Raw genomic sequence first — 17,256 nt, 5'->3', positions numbered from 1 at the left:
TGAGACAGCCACAGCCAGCCCGATTATGTCCTGCTGGCTGCTCCTCCGTCCTCTCAGCACAGTTATAGAGATGAGACAGCCACAGCCAGCCCGATAATGTCCTGCTGGCTGCCCCTCCGCCCTCTCAGCACATTGATAGAGAGGACAGTCACAACCAGCCAGCAGGACATAATCGGGCTGGTTGTGACCGTCTCATCTCTATCACTGTGCTGAGAGGACGGAGGGGCAGGCAGCAGGACATAACCATGCTGGTTGTGGCTGTCTCATCACTATCACTGTGCCGAGAGGACAGATGGACAGCCAGCAGGACATAATCAAGGTTGTGGCTGTGTCATCTCTATCACTGTGCTGAGAGGGCGAAGGGGAAGGCAGCGAGACATAACCGTGCTGGTTGTGGCTGTCTCATCACTATCACTGTGCTGAGAGGGCAGCGAGCTCGAGGCAGCCAGCAGGACATAATCGGGCTAGTTGTGGCTGTCTCGTCTCTATCACTGTGCTGAGAGGACGTAGAGGCAGGCAACGAGACATAATCGGGCTGGTGGTGGCTGTCCCGTCTCTATCACTGTGCTGAGAGTGCGGAGGGGCAGCCAGCAGGACATAATCAAGGTTGTGGCTGTGTCATCTCTATCACTATGCTGAGAGGGCGAAGGGGAAGGCAGCAGGACATAATCGGGCTGGTGGTGGCTGTCTCATCTCTATCACTGTGCTGAGAGTGCGGAGGTGCAGGCAGCAGGACATAATCGGGCTGGTTGTGGCTGTCTCATCTCTATCACTGTGCTGAGAGTGCGGAGGTGCAGGCAGCAGGACATAATCGGGCTGGTGGTGGCTGTCTCATCTCTATCACTGTGCTGAGAGTGCGGAGGAGCAGGCAGCAGGCCATAATCGGGCTGGTGGTGGCTGTCCCATCTCTATCACTGTGCTGAGTTGCGGCGGGCCAGCCAGCCCATCTCACTGGGTTGACAAGAGGGGCAGGCTGAAGGACATAATCATGCTTTGTGTGGCTGTCTCATCTCTCTCACCGTATTGACAGGGCGGCAGGGCTCGGGGCGGGACATAATCCAGCTGGTTGTGACTCTGTCATCTCTCTCACCGTATTGACAAGGCGTCGGGGCAGGCAGCGGTACATAATCGGGCTGGTTGTAACTGTCGCATCTCTATCAATGTGCTGCGAGGGCGGAGGGGCAGCCAGCAGGACATAATCGGGCTGGTTGTGGCTGTCTCATCCCTATCACTGTGCTGAGAGGGAGGAGGGGCAGCCAGCAGGACATAATCGGGCTAGTGGTGGCTGTCACATCGCTATCACTATGCTGAGAGGGAGGAGGGGCAGCCAGCAGGACATTATCGGGCTAGTGGTGGCTGTCCCGTCGCTATCACTGTGCTGAGAGGGAGGAGGGGTAGCCAGCAGGACATAATCGGGCTAGTGGTGGCTGTCTCGTCGCTATCACTGTGCTGAGAGGGAGGAGGGGCAGCCAGCAGGACATAATCGGGCTGGTTGTGACTATCCCATCTCTATCACTGTGCTGAGAGGGCGGAGGGGCAGCCAGCAGGACATAATCGGGCTGGTTGTGGCTGTCCTCTCTATCAATGTGCTGAGAGGGCGGAGGGGCAGCCAGCAGGACATTATCGGGCTGGTTGTGGCTGTCTCATCTCTATCACTGTGCTGAGAGGATGGAGGAGCAGTCAGCGGGACATAATCGGGCTGGCTGTGGCTGTCTCATCTCTATAACTGTGCTGAGAGGATGGAGGAGCAGTCAGCGGGACATAACCGTGCTGGTTGTGGCTGTCTCATCTCTATCAATGTGCTGAGAGGACGGACGTGCTGCCTGCAGGACATAATCGGGCTGGTTGTGGCTGTCTCATCTCTATCACTGTGCTGAGAGGATGGAGGTGCAGCCAGCGGGACAGAATCGGGCTGGTTGTGGCTGTCTCATCTCTATCACTGTGCTGAGAGGACGGACGTGCTGCCTGCAGGACATAATCGGGCTGGTTCTGGCTGTCTCATCTCTATCACTGTGCTGAGAGGATGGAGGTGCAGCCAGCGGGACAGAATCGGGCTGGTTGTGGCTGTCTCATCTCTATCACTGTGCTGAGAGGACGGAGGGGCAGCCAGCGGGACAGAATCGGGATGGTTGTGACCGTCTCATCTCTGTCAATGTGCTGAGAGGGCAGAGGGGCAGCCAGCAGGACATAATCGGGCTGGTTGTGACCGTCTCATCTCTATCAATGTGCTGAGAGGGCAGAGGGGCAGCCAGCAGGACATAATCGGGCTGGTTGTGACCGTCTCATCTCTATCAATGTGCTGAGAGGGCGGCGAGGCAGCCTGCAGGACATAATCGGGCTAGATCTTACTCTCTCATCTCTCTCAGAACAACTACATGTAGTCTGGTAATGACAATAGCCAAAACATCTGGTCTGGATGATTGTGTCCCAGTCTACCTTACGAGTAGTCTCCCGTGGCCAACATCCTTTAGTACTGTCTCGTGTAATCAGTCGGATTGTGACAGTAGCATGTTTATGGTCAGTTTGGCTGTGACATTGTCTTCAGGGTTATTGGTTTGTCACCAGGGGTTCGTTGGCTGGTTCGATGTTCACATACTTCTGAAGCTTACGTCATTCATGACTGGTGCGATCCGGTCTGGTCAGATTTGGTTCGGTACCTTGGAAACGGCCCTATTGTCGATATTGTGTTGCGTTGGCTTCTGCGAGATAATTTTGGATGGTAGTTTTAGTTTTTACATTACACTATAAAAGCGAAGTTATTATCAATAATTCATTATTAATCAATAAAACAGACCAATTATGCTTACATCAAAGTCTGCTCTCCTGGAATTGAAAATCTGCTGCTCCAGCAAGGTGACGCTCTGGTCTCTATCCCAAGGCCAGCCATACTGATGCCATATCAGAATCTTTAAAGATGATCCTAGAATCACATAGCATATAGGAAAGAGTTCATGTGCAGTACCGTGTTTAAGATAAGCATCCGGGATGGTCCAAGACACGACGAAAGTCCTATTGTTTGTACTGTAAAGGCGGCTGTGTGCCGTCCGGCCTCAGGCTGTCCCATATTCCTGGCGCATTCGCAATGGCTTCGTTAGGGAAAAACTAATTGTTCACTGTCTCTGCAAATTGATCGGGTGGGTGGGGCCGAGCCTCTAGTAAATGCTTCGCATGATTTCTGATTTTTAAAAATTTCTATGCATTTTAGAAACAGCAATTCTAGCGATCGTTTTTCAATCAGCAACGGGAGTGCTAACCGCGTTCGTGCAAGTCCTATTGTTCTGGTCCTATCATTGGTTGCGTTCCATCCAATTGACGTTAGTTAAATTAAGCGAGACTAGAAAAATAAATGCAAGCTGGGTTATCAGTGACACATTTAGCCTCGGTACACCATGAGGAAATCGGGAAGTCGCTCTTCTGCATGGACCATAGAGAGCAGCAACCCCTGATTTCCCCAGGATGGCACTGGCGTCTAAGAAGGGTATAATTAATACTTATAGACGGTAAAGATGTAAGCCTATACAATGCCCATATCCTCTTATGAAAAACATTACTAGAACAAAGGTATGATTATCCTTTGGCAAATAAAAAAGCAAGTTATTAAAGGAGGATTAGGCTTATTGCTTCTAGCACAGTTTTCATTTCCTTTTGTCATCTCGTTTTATAGTCCGAGCAAGGTGTCTTATTACATTTTGACATTAAGATAAAAATGGGAAGGCGCATTTATTAAAGCTGAGCATGCCTATAGGGCTTGAATGGCTCGCCCCCAGCTGCCTCCGACGACCCACCCTGATGTAGATCAACGCGGTAATCCGACCGCGTGCTTGCGCGGTGCGGTCCCTGTGGCGGGGCCATGCGGTAATCAGAGCGCGTGCTTCCGCGGACCTGCGGGTCACCGCGATCCAAGTACGGACTGCCATGGGGTACCTGTGAGCTAGCTGCACGGTGATCCCGATGGGGACAAGGGCTGTCGCAGCGATGCTGGGGACAGTCGTGCTCATGCTCGAAGCCTCCTTTATGCGCACTTGGCCCTGTATTGTATGGTTCATACCCCACCTCCGCCTGGGCGGGAATGTCGTCATCGGGGGTCCACTGCGGGTTGATCCTCCTCATCTCGCGCTCATACGCGATCCTGGAGTCCTTCTCCTGCTGTAGCTTCTGCTGCTTCGTCTGTTCCATTCGCATCAGGAAGTTGTCGCCTTTCTTCGATTCCCGTTCTGTTGCCAGCATAAGCTTCGTTTGCGTCCTGTAAAAGACAATTTCATAAGAATCATGCAACTAAAAATACCCGGATCAGGAAATGGTTTCAAACGGCCAGTTATACCTTTCTTAGATTCACTAAAAGCTCGCCATGTTGTTGTTCAGCAGCCATATAGAAATGATATCAATTTCGACTTCGGATGCGATTAGCAGATGATAAGCTCACCAATACGTGTACTTGCTTTGGAAAGAAAACATAGAGTGCTTAGGTGCATTAACTTGCACCTCAACGAAATGAATGTTGACCCCCACCTAGGTGCAGGTGCATTGACATAGGGGGCCTTTAAAGTATCACGGTAGCTGAACAAAAGACGAAGTTGTTGGAACGACGACTTTTTACGCCTTGGAGAATCAACATCCTGAACTCCGGGCATTACATGTACATGTACATATACGTGCCAAAGTCAGGTTCCGAGTAATCTCGGATTCCTGAAGTCCGAGTAGGCTTCTTCCCGAGAACATTATTGCGTGTTTGAAGCTAGGGAGCGCTGTTTTCCTAAACGCACGATGGAGGGACTCGGACTTCAGGAAAAGGAGTTTTCGCGAAGTCCCCGAAAGCCTAACCCATTTTTCGAGACACCCTGATCACGGTGCCGAACGATGAAGTAGGCATTGACGTTGGCGATAGAGGACTTCCCGAAAACTCCCTATCACCAGATGACTCGGGAGCTGGATTTAGCACGTTGCACCCGTCCAGGGTTTTGCTTCTCCGGGGTGATGGATGTACTGACTTCTTATTTGTGTAGAAGATGGCTAAGACGATGAAGATCATAAATCCACCCATGATGATTCCCATTATGATGAGGATTCGCTCCCAGTCGTGGAAAACTGTCTTGATGTCGGCCCTCTGGTTGACATAGGGTTTCACATATGCAGCGGCCAAGGTCACGGTGTCGATTACCGCGCCACAGCACATGTCCTTGTTCATTTCAGAGCGGCGGTTCCTCAAGGAGTCGTAGATGATTTGCCGGGGGACCTTCACATCATCTGCAAAATTGAAAAAAGGTATCAACTTATACATGTATAATAAGCATCTATAAAAGGAGGTTTTCGCAAAGCCCCCCGGCCGAAACGCCAACGCGAAGGCCTATCCCATTGTTCGAGCTCCTACAATCAATGACGAAGTCGATCCATGGGACAGGCGTTCACGTTCGCGTTTCGAGGGATTTGCGGAAACTCACTTCTACCAGACGCTGATCAGATTATGATAGGCTGTGACAAGTCGTACAAATGACACGCACTTGTCATGCCTGATTCTCCATTTCTAAATCTCTCTCAGTAGATGAAAACCGACACGATTTATGTGAGAGCTGTCCGCTGCCCGCGCTTTCTGCGGTCTACCGTCTTCATTCAAATGACACGCATTTGTCATGCCTGATTCTCCATTTCTAAATCTCTCTCAGTAGATGAAAACCGACACGATTTATGTGAGAGCTGTCCGCTGCCCACGCTTTCTGCGGTCTACCGTCTTCATTCAACCATCCAAGATCGTCTCTATACTCCGTCCACCGCCGCCATCCGTTCTTCAAATGATAGTCCACTTGAAAGTGTCGTAGTGTTATATACCACCTAACACAACCTGTTTGTATGCTCTAGTTTCACCTATATAAAACTGCTTCATTTATTACTACATGTACGAAATTAAAGAGCCAGGCCGAAACATGACCTAATGACCATCGGACAAAATAGTGTCGTCAAACATGTCGAATGGTTTAGGACGATCATACACATATTTAGGAACTGACTTGAATACTCAGAAACTGTCTTAGGTCGGCGAAACTAGAGTATTATGAGAATGAAAATGATTGAGTTGCCATGCAGCCATGGATGTAGCATTGCCATGCAGCCATGCAGAGTTGCAACAGTCTTTGGAAAGAAATTCATGCACTAACGGATCCTACCCCTGCATGCGAGACGAAAATAAGGGAAACTCTGTCGATAACTCAATCGACAAGGAGACACGAGTAATAGACAGGAAGATCGGAGTGAAAGTTTTTGAAGATATGACAAAACAATGCAGAAAGAGGAGGTCAACCACCATGGGTGAACTGGCCCGGGTTCAGTGATGTAAAAGATAGATGGGTGATGTTCCAATATAATGTTCAAAGTTTGATATTTCGGTACTTACAAGTGCATTTGTCGTTTATTTTCCTAAATCCAACGAGACATCCTAGAAAACAAACGGTTTGTCTAACTTCTTCAACCGATCAAATGAGATGGTTAATGAAACTTCGTTCGTTGGCGAGTTACATCATAAAATCATGATAATTACATGTACATGTATACATGTATATACGCATACATGTATTGTATTTAGTAAAATAAAGTATATTCTTTTATAAGAAGACCAGACCACGTTGTACTCAATTTCCTCACCTGTTGTGACCTCCCTTTTCTTCCTCTTCAGCTTGGTCCCTATGTCCGTACACAGGCTGTTGTCAGGTTGATACATGGCATAGATCAGCAGAGTGAAGGTACCATCTTTGGCAAAGTCCGGGTAGCCAGTTCCCACACGGATACGGTTGATGTCGGTATACTTGGCGTCTTTGGAAATGCTGAAAACATATCAGAAATTCTTCGTTGCCGGCAAGTCCTTTGCGAGTTGTGACAATGTAACTTCGCCGTCTGTGTTGCCAGAAAGTCATTCACGCGATAATAATCATGAGACTTGTAAGCATAAATCCAACTGGTTTCAGATGCTCAAAGCGCTTCACATTATTACCCCTAGCAATTGGCCTGTACATTCGTGATGCTCGTATGAATCGACTTTCATAGTAAGCATTAGCACCAGGAAACATGGTACTCAGAACCGTCGGCGATACAATACGGTAAGACCGGTTACGAAACCTTCGTATTGACATCCAAGAGTTTTTGCGGCAGGTCAACAACTTACCAAATGAAAAGGGTGTGCTCAGTCAGGTTGTCTATGTATTATAATCTAAATATATACCAGCAAGAAAATGGTAAAATCATGAAGTTTTATAACCCGATGGTCAACCAATGACTTGGTAACGCACCAGGCGAATCGCCGTGCTTTACGTACTTGTTTTGGTCTCGTTCGAATGGACAGCATCTGTTGATATTCTCTTTACAGAATTTATTCATCTCATTTGCAATCAGCTCTCGTAACTTGGCTTGGATGCTCCCGTACTGAAACAGACAAAGGAAAACGAAGCATTGATGAGCGATATTAATAGCGATAAAAATAATGGTAGTTTTTGAGTTATTCCTTATAATGTTTTCTGTGTAAACTATAGTATTAAGCTGATCGCTAGGAAAGACTGTTTTAAAAAAACTGAGTAAAATAGTCAAAGTTTCATGATCATTTTTACGGAACATTTTTTTCCTCTCATTCGGACATACGAACCTTATCCTTATTGCCTTGAATAGTCAATATGACACCATTTTCAGCATCAATTGTCTTTTCTGTAAGGAGGAAGAACAGTTGCAAAGGTAATAATATTCCTGGATTTGTCATGCAGCGCGGGAAACCGTATCTCTCTCTCTTACAACATAGGTAACTTCAGGTACAGATGTCTAGCGAGCAAGAAGAGGGGGACATATATGGAGTAGGGGCTTCATTTTCCGTCAGTCTGGTAACGCGGAGAAGGCGTTTCAATTCCTCTTACAACGAACGTAACCTCCGGTACAAATGTCAAATGAGCAAGTAAAGGGGGACATATATGGAGTAGATTTTCTTTTGAAATACGTATTAGGAAAAGAACCTTCGTGCAAGAAAGCCAACTTACTGTTGCACAGCTTGCCCTGCCAACCATCCTGGCACCGACATTTACACGTGCTGCCGTGAAGATAGGGCCGGCCCTTCAAGCACCAGATCTCCTTGCGACAGTCAATGGTCCGACCAGCGTCCATGATGGCATTCGACACCTGGTTCAGTGATGTAGGTCCAGGAGGCGCCTTGCAAGCTGGATTTGCCTCGTACTCTGGAATAAAAACCAACGGCGTGATTACAGAAGTGATAAGATGCTGGGTTCATGATGATGATGATGATGATGATGATGACGACGACAACGATGACGATGCTGATTATGATTACAAAGCGCAAAGAGGCTGGGCCCGGGTTTGTTCCGACATCTGTTGAATAAAATGCGGTGTTTCCGACCACACCCAGCCCGGGTACCAAATTCAGACCAGGGAACAAATTGCTGCTCACAGCACACACACTGAAGACGATTTTCAATTTTAGAGTAAGCCCTCTTCGTTCTTGAAGACGATGTAAAACAATATTGACAAAAGCATATGCGTCATTTCTCGCCGAGGTGTACTCTGAAATTAGTTTTTCTTCATATCAAAACCTACTAAAGTTGTGACTTACGACATAGTCCGCATAAAAGAGGGCACATGTCGCGTTTCTTGGTATAAAGTTGGCACGTGTGAACGGTGTCTTTCGTGCAGTTGGTGGTTGAATGATCCTTGCACGGTTCTGTTCAAGAAAAAGAAGACATGGTTGTCAAAACTTAAAGAATGGTGTTACTCCACAAAATAAAATGGGCGGAGTTTTATTAATTTGAACTTTTATTTTTTATCGAAATTCACACTTAAGCGTTTGCAGCAATGCATCTTGACCTATCAAGGGTTAACATAAATTTTAAATGATTCTCCTAGAACTTAGTCCCATCTCACCTCTGCATATCCCTCCATAGTAACCCGGGATACAGTCACAGCCACACCCTTGGGGTGACTGCTTACCACAGTTCTCACATTCGAGCTTACAAGCTGAAGGAGAAAGAAGGGGTGATGTGTTTAAACTTTAAATATCGAACAAATTTGAGGAATTATTAAGCAATACGTCTGAATGAAACTGACACAAAATGATACCAACAGGTTGTGCTCACTGAGTGATTTCTAAGGTCATGTCCGTATGTTTTGTTCACCTTTTGATTGCAAATTTTCCGACTTGGCAACAGGGTCGCATTCAGTCCTCTGAAATAACTTTGACGAGGCTGCGAATGGATTGTCCCGACATGATCTCACCAAAAACAGCACATATTTCACAAATATGAAAGCAATGTCACCAGCAGAAGCGTCTGCACCGTAGACTCCTGAGGCAGTCTGATGTCGTTATCCTATTCCTACCTTCTGGGGGAGGGACGTTCTCAATTTCACTGCATGCGGAGTGTACAGCACCCTCCAACCCCTTTCTAGTGACTGGTCATGTTTTTTTCTAGAACTTTTCAAAAGGGAAACTCAACTCGAGAAACTTACGTCTTTCCCCTTTCCCGCCTGACTATACTCCGGACAAAATGGCATGAGGGCTGTTGGACCGGTGTAATGTTTTTGAGTGTTTCTATTTTTGAGTGTTTCCCCTCATTGTTTGGGAACGCTAAAAGATAGATTGACAAGTTTTTCTGTGTTTCCCCCTATTGAAAAGTCATGGTCTCTCTAGCTGCCTATTGTTTGGAAACACTGACACATGGGAAACAACCACAGATGTTACACCGGGGTAAGGTGTATGAAGTGAAATGTTACAAAATATGATGTAATTGTAAGCTCAACCTTACTGCAAGTCTTGCATTTCATTGGACACTTCTTCTTGGCGTTTGCATCACTTGTGCATTTTGCACTATCAACAGATACACATACAGCTACGTCGTCGGTACACTGATCTGAAATAGAAAAAAGTCTTCATTGTCAATTCCAACACCTCACGCTCTTAGAATTAAAGGTTTTTGAGCTTTTGATAATCCTCAAGGGTTTTTAAGTCACAAATATCCACCCCTTAGACCTTTTTCAGGAAAAAAAAAACAATCTTGGGTTTTTTTCTGAATCTCAAAAACCGTAAGGAGTTTTTCATTTTCGCGAAAAATCTTTACGTTTGCATTCTTGGGTTGGTCGAAAAACTAAGCGTGTACTCAGCAAAACAGATTCTACACCAGAAAAAGAGGACACTCGCATTGAAAGGACGCCATCGTTTGACATCACAGTACATTGCACACTATAGGCCTAACAACTGTCATCCTGAGACACAGGTTTTTTCACCCCTGCGTCAGGTACAAAAATGCAAGATGCGGAGATTGAAAGGCCTTGTCTACGAGGATGACAAATATATTGTTTACGTTTACGTTCGCGTGCAAGTTCTTAAAGTCTCTACTACCTTGTGATGTGCAAAGTTGGTCTTTGCACCAGAGTCCGGGAGAAATGGTGTCGCATTTGGTACAGTGAGTTCCTTTGGTGTACTGGTGTTTCTGCTGTCCGGTGTCAGCCCTAAAGAAAGAGAATACAGAAGACAAAATCAAGCCAACCCGACATTCCACTCCGGACGCAGTGGATAGGCGATCAGGATGACGAAATGGTCTGCATGAGAGTCAAACCCGTCATTGCTTAAGTCATTAGTCAGGTTTCTCTCGCGAAGAGATGCGAATGACAAAGTACGAGTTCAAGTATATATGCAAATGTAAATAAACTTTATTGACGACTTTTTTTTATCACTTCCCCGATTCGGATCGAAGATGAGTTACGATTGTCGCGTAAATAAGCACAAGGCCGATGATACGACAGACCTTCGTAGTTCGTCGTCCGTAGGGGTTGCGAAACCTGCCTATTGTTCACTCCGGACGCAGTGGGACGGTCTCGACCCTCGGGAGATCCAATATGGATGACGCAATGGGCATCCCCAGGAGTCTAGCCTATTGTAGCTCGGGCGTCAATGAAGAACTACAAGATACAGCAAGCGCGCGAATCTATACCGTAAATTACAATATGGGTAATATGGGGCTGTACTGTACATTACAAAGCTTGAACAGGCCCAGGTGCAATAAGTGCTTTTGAAACCTCTTTAGGACAATAACATACACGAATCCATACATTTCTGGAATGTGAATGTATTGCAAAATGGCAATAATATTTACAAGAAATAATAAATCTCTTTGACGGGTTTGCGGCAGCGGTATGCTTTTTCAGAACGTACACCCAGCAAGTCGAATTTGAAAGAAAAGCGATACCGTTCAAAAGTAATGTCCTAAATTACTGCAACTGCCTCAGCATCTCATTAATTCAAGCTCCAAATTGTCCAACACGCGTTATTTTTGCGCGACATGCTGGCAGCATTTGGACGTTACTCCTGACCAGTATTGTACTTGAATTCCTTGACTTACTGAGCCGGGTAAAGACAGATGATGAGTTGAACGGCCTTTGCTTCTTTTTTCCCATCAGCTTTGGTGAACGTCCCAGCTGCGCAAGACTTCAGTGCGCAACCGACAAACTTGTTTGATCCGACGATAATCTGTTTTGAAAACAAAACATATACATTCTGTATATAATCGAATTCAATTTGCTCATGGCGCTAAGTGCTTTGATCAGAAAATATACAGGACAGGACAGGACAGAAAAAGTGTCCCATCATCGGTGGTCTCTGTCAATCCATTCTATATTGATGATTTTCTCTTCAAATTTCTTGGCAGAAGTGCTTACTGATTTCTCACCTTTATAAGCTGGCACAATGTAATTAAAACATGGCTTCCCACAAAAAAGAGTGGGAACCAGCCAAGGCAACGTTTTTTTAAAAACAACTTTAATTTATTGCCTGCAGGTCCTCCATCAAAGTGGCAACCACACAAAAAATTCTCAACGAATTGGTGATCTGAAGCTTGTGTGAAATAACAATGTCGCTCTATTTCACACAAGGTTCATATCGGCATAGCATGGCTATTAGAGGCGAAAAAAATCCCCACTTAAACATGAAGACCTCTGTGGTTCAACGGTTAGAATGCTGGACTTTCGATCTGGTGGTCACGGGTTCGACGCCCCGTGTATCAAAAGCTTTTTTTTCTCTTCATTTACTTTTTTTATTCATTCATGAACATAGTATTATTAATATTATTATTATTATTATTATTACTATCATTATAATTATTATCAATATCATTTTTATCTTGAAAACCCCTGAACCCGAAGTCAAACTCAAGTATACACACTGATTTCAGATGGCAACGAAGATGTCCATATAACCTAGCAACACTGGACACTGCTATTTCCATCTAAAAGGAGGATTAACGCCTACGATTCTAACATATTTTTCTTTTCCTTTCTGTTTGCGGATAACTTTTCCACTAATAGGAAACTGCTGTCTATATTTTAAAACATACCTGTCTGTAATCCTCACATTTTCCCGCCTTATAAATACACTGATTTGTCACGTCACTATAGGCGTTCTGCTGCTTCTTGACCTCGTCCACAAGGCCTTCAGGTTTGAAACCAGCCGCCGTGGAGAAGATGACCACTTGGCCGAATTTTGTTACCACTTTCTCTGAGCAGGTCGCTACAAGTTTACCGGCTTCCTTCGCGCCTTCAGTCCACCAAGCCTGACGAAAAAATGTTGCAATTCAAAAAAAGGTAAAGTACAATTTGATGACAACCCCGGTGGCAACCTTGATCGAACTATTTCCAAAAATATTTACCACGATTCTTCATCTTCAAATCTCAGTTCAGCGACGACTTTCTTCAATCAGAGTCTTTCAATCGTCAGTCTAACAATGTACTTTCGGCGAAAAGACCAGAACTTTTTTTCGAGAATTTGCCGCGTGATGTGTGCTTTCATATTGCGTCAAGACAATTGACGCGAGCGAAATTTGGGCCGTGTAATTGCGTTGGGGTGGTAATTAATCTCTGGCCTCCTTGTCTTTACATATTCCTTTGAAACTGAAGTTGCCTGCCGCCTTCGCGGCATGATGTAAAATAATTCTCAATACTTACAATTCTAGCCATGTCGGCCGCTGGTAAAGCGCTCCTCAATGTATTATGGTCGTCCACAATTTTTGTTCTCTGCGCTGCATCTAGACCAAATTCCTTTGTGTTAGCGGGCGCGACAGGCGCCTTAACTGGGACGGGCGCCTTAACTGGGACGGGCGCCTTAGCTGGGACGGGCGCCTTAACTGGGACGGGCGCCTTAACTGGGGACGTATTAGCATCAAGATGACCAATCATAAGCAAAATACAACATATTCCATAGGCCAAGTGATCCATTTTTGTTTTTTGAGCACTTAGCATTGCAGATACTAATTATATGATTTCCTTTAGAGCACAATGTTTTAAAAATCTCTAGGCTGACATTCTTTAAAAAGTATATTCCAGAAGGCTATATATCCAGATAGCCCTGTTGATGTTATGAAAATGGAGTATACACATATATAGTCCCAACAGTTACATTCCGCTGATTTGAAAATTCAGCACATGCCTTGATGTTATTCCAGGCGTTATATCGACCTTTTTCCAAGTCGCCTATAGAAATCTCTTTATGAACATAATGACAGGCTCTCCAACGCCCAATTTGTCTCTCTCTCACAAAGTCAGACTTCAACTTCCATCACAGGACACAGGAAAACTTATATATAAAATTGATTAATGTTGGCAGTAATTGTGGAGAATTGTATCTCCGTGTGTATGTATGTCTCCTTTGCAATGTGCAATCTTCATAATCAAGGGTCATTGAGCTACCTCATATTGGCAAACAGCTGCAGATCAATTTGGCGATGCGTTATACGCGCATTATCCGTTGGTCCCGCTTCAATCTGGCCTACCTTGCCTCAAAAATTTGAGGATCTTTGCCATAATGGATGTTTTAAAATTCTGTATTTAGTAATTCTGATCAATTTGGCGTAGGCCAATTATACATTTTAGTAATAATTCTATTGCCTCCGAAATGATTAATTAACAGTACCGGTATGGTCTGATACATGAGTAAAACTCTTGTACATACGAGACGTCACCATGTCATGCCTAAATAACGGTCGCGTTGCCAATACATTACAAAGCTTTGAACTTTCCCGAACTGACATTCGAAACGTGTCCAAATTCAAAACTTTCCCGGACCGATTTATGGCGAAGCCGAACATCCGTTGTGACGAGACTTCTGATTGGTCAATACGGCAAAGCAACCAATCATGGCGGATAGGGTCACACATTTTGCTAATTTTCTGCTAAAATTATCTCGTTTATCGCGAAATAGTCGAATAATAACATCATTGAAGTTCTCGACAGACGTTTCAAATGAATATTCGACTGATGAAGAGGATGAAATAGAATTAGCTCGTAATAAGAGTCGTTTGAGCGTACGCCAGCGAGCAAAACTTGATGAACATGCCAAAATGTTTACACCTCAGTCAGCGTGGGAAGTGAGTCTTCGGAAGCAGAGACAATTGTACGCGAAGTTTGGGAAAGCGTCTGGTATTGACCCAGGTGTGATGTGGCCGACACGAGAGGAGCTGCGTGCTGTCGTCGAGGAAGAGAGAGAGTGGGAACCACCTCTTCAAGAGAGGATGGCAAAGGCTCGAGCAGATCGAGAAGAAAAATTAGTGGCTGAAAAGAAAAGGTTAGCAAAACAAATCGTCAAATGCTTGCCTGAGCTATATGTATTGACTCATTTCTAAAAGAAAAATTGACTGGAACTAACCCTGCGATAGAGCTTTCAGTGAACTTGTGTATCAGTTGTAAGACCAATGAAGTAACTTAAACAGTTCAACTCGAGGTAAAAAAGGGACTTTGTTGTCCACGTTTTCATTCGTTCTGATGACTCAATTTACTCTCTCTATTTCAGACATGACTCTGTTGTGAAAGCCATGGAAAAGATGCCAGAACTTATTGCCCAGTATGAAGCCAAGCTGCGCAAAAAGGAGGCGGACGTGAGGAAATCTGAGGAAAGAAAAAAGAGACTGCTGGAGGAAGCTAAAGAATTCTTTGGTTATGATATTGACTATAGGGACCCTAAGTTCAAACAGTTACAAGAACTAAAAGAAGCTGAGGCTAAAAAGTTAGCAAAGCAGAAAAAGAAGGAGGAAAAGTTACGACGTATGACTGCTAGTCTGACTTCAGATGAACCAAAATCATGATGATGATGTGTGTGTAGACTGAATAGTATCAAGTTGTGTGAGAGCTACTTTGATGTTCTATGCGTAATTTGTGAACACAGTGCATGGTTTCAGAGACAAACTCACAGGATTACACAGTGTATCAGATCATGGCTGTACTTGTTAGATTGTATTAAAAGTTGACTTATGAGTATGACATCTGCTTGACGCTCAATTGAAAGCTACCAAGTATTATTTCGTCTTTGACAGATCAGTTGAGGCCATACCCTTGTTGTTGAAAATATGTTTGAAAGAGGGTCAATAAATCTTTTGAATGTGAGTTGGTACGCCTGAATTTTCTTAGTATTTTTACCAGCCTACAGACGGCGAAACTCCTGCTAATCCTGTTTGTTACAGGAAGGTTGATTGATGAGATGAGTTCCTAGCTTGCCCCGTTATATTCAAAATGGAGACATTGTCACATACAGCTGGATTGAGAACGTCCACCAAAAGCAGACGTCGCCTAAAGCCAACAACATTTTCAGTCTTGGTGACTGATCCACAGAGAGACACTGTCACATCCTCAATCTGTCTCCCACCCATTATTGGAGAGGTGACTTATGTCTTGATGTGATATATGCCTATCTGTACAAGTGCCACTTCAGTGGTACATCCAGAGTACTTATACACTGTGGCTCAGGCACGGCATTGAAGTGGAGACACTACCACATCCAAGATCCAGATGTGATGACAGATGCCCATTCATAATAGCCACCATGAACCAAGGGTCCATGCACAAGAGCTGGGACACTTCACTCACATCCAGAGTATAAAGGCACCACGAGAGTAGCCAACACACAACAAAAGATACTGTCTTATCCATTGTCTAGTCGGTGTGACAGTAATTCGAGGTAGAGCCTGAGACAATGTGACAGTGGGTCCATATATAAGACAGATGCTGTCATACCCAGAGTGTTTAGATGTTGTGACAGTTGGCCATTGGGGTCTGGATGGGAGGACAATGGCCCGTCCTTTGAACTCCCTCTTTCCACAAGCCCAGCCACGGAAGACACTATAAATCAAGGGTCGCATGACAGTGGTCCATCCTCAGAGGAGGCAGTGTCACATCCAAAGTGAAGTCGTGATGATAGTGCGGTCCATCCACAGGGCAGACACAGACACATCCGAAAGCTTAGCTGATAGCCTGATAGTCGTCAATCTAAATAGCAGACGCTGTCACACCCACATTTTAGATGGTATGACAACTACCAATCCACACGCATACTGAACTTCCAGCGGTATTGCCTCCGTTACCTCCGCCCATACCCAATGAATCCAGTGTTTATGCGCGTGAAAAACACAACTAGCATTACGTCCAAAGTCAGGAGGGACTCCGTAGTCAATCGACAGGAGGAGAAGCTATCACATCAAGGCTCTTGAGGGGAACAGTGTGACGGTAGAACATCTACAGGAAAGACTCTGTCACATCCAGAGTTTAGATGTGACAATAGCCAAACCACAAGCCACACGAGTGTCGCTGTCCAATACAGAGTCCAGTGAGTATTTTGACAGTGACCTATGGACAGGAGAGACAAGTCACACCAGAGTCAAGACAGGCTGTCGCGTCCAGGAACAATAACCAGCAGGAAGAGTCAAACGTTTACCATTCCTGCAGATGGAGACACTGAAGTAAAGTTCGCATGTTGTTTAGATGGTAGCGCAATAGCCATTTAAAACCAGTTCGTCTCATCCAGACTCGCTGGGCGTTTTTACAGTGACCAAGCTATAGGCGATCGCGAGACACTGTCACATGCCGAGTCCTGAAGAAATCGGCGTCAGCGGAGGCCATCTACAGTAGAGACCCTGTCATATGGTGTAAGGGTAGCCAACTACACGACAGACTTTGTCACATCCATGCATTTTGACAGTGGCCCGTCCAGAGGAGAGAAACTTTCACATCCAAATTTAAGATGGTGTGTCGGTCAATCGCAATACACACCAGAGGCGTTGTCAGATTTTGATAGTCCACGGGAGAGACAATAATGTCACATCTAGAGTCAAAAGGGACTCTGTGTGATGGTGTAATAGTCCATCGAGACATAGGAAGCGAAATTTTATAACCAGCTGGAAGAGTGAAAAGCACGCATGTGAGGACAATGCAATTTTTGATCCATTAGCATGTTCCCCGCAGAGGAGG

The 17,256-nt window shown here is 45.2% G+C and overlaps 2 protein-coding genes across 5 annotated transcripts; one reads left to right on the top strand and one right to left on the bottom strand.

Moving 5' to 3' along the window:
- Positions 1 to 2,769: 2,769 nt before the first annotated feature.
- Positions 2,770 to 13,328, bottom strand: LOC135486495 (uncharacterized). Of its 4 annotated transcripts, none has more exons than XM_064769311.1 (15): positions 12,970 to 13,328; positions 12,363 to 12,578; positions 11,373 to 11,500; positions 10,373 to 10,482; positions 9,780 to 9,884; positions 8,902 to 8,994; positions 8,594 to 8,701; positions 8,007 to 8,201; positions 7,625 to 7,683; positions 7,301 to 7,407; positions 6,634 to 6,812; positions 6,386 to 6,427; positions 4,989 to 5,244; positions 3,925 to 4,243; positions 2,770 to 3,334 (listed from the first exon to the last, which is right to left on the bottom strand). In XM_064769311.1, exons 1-15 carry the CDS (start codon positions 13,261 to 13,263, stop codon positions 3,320 to 3,322), a joined length of 2,226 nt encoding a protein of 741 aa, XP_064625381.1. In that variant the 5' UTR covers positions 13,264 to 13,328; the 3' UTR covers positions 2,770 to 3,319. The 4 variants fall into 4 exon arrangements, with proteins under 4 accessions (XP_064625381.1, XP_064625382.1, XP_064625377.1 ...); XM_064769312.1 differs by having other exon boundaries at positions 4,049 to 4,243; XM_064769307.1 differs by having other exon boundaries at positions 2,770 to 4,243.
- An 835-nt stretch (positions 13,329 to 14,163) lies between these two features.
- On the top strand, positions 14,164 to 15,406 carry LOC135486616 (large ribosomal subunit protein mL64-like). The gene is made up of 2 exons (XM_064769553.1): positions 14,164 to 14,584; positions 14,810 to 15,406. Exons 1-2 carry the CDS (start codon positions 14,361 to 14,363, stop codon positions 15,099 to 15,101), a joined length of 516 nt encoding a protein of 171 aa, XP_064625623.1. The 5' UTR covers positions 14,164 to 14,360; the 3' UTR covers positions 15,102 to 15,406.
- Positions 15,407 to 17,256: the final 1,850 nt, after the last annotated feature.

Source organism: Lineus longissimus, chromosome 4, assembly GCF_910592395.1.
Source record: "Lineus longissimus chromosome 4, tnLinLong1.2, whole genome shotgun sequence".
NCBI lineage: Eukaryota > Metazoa > Nemertea > Pilidiophora > Heteronemertea > Lineidae > Lineus > Lineus longissimus.
This window is presented reverse-complemented; position numbering and strand designations above follow the sequence as displayed.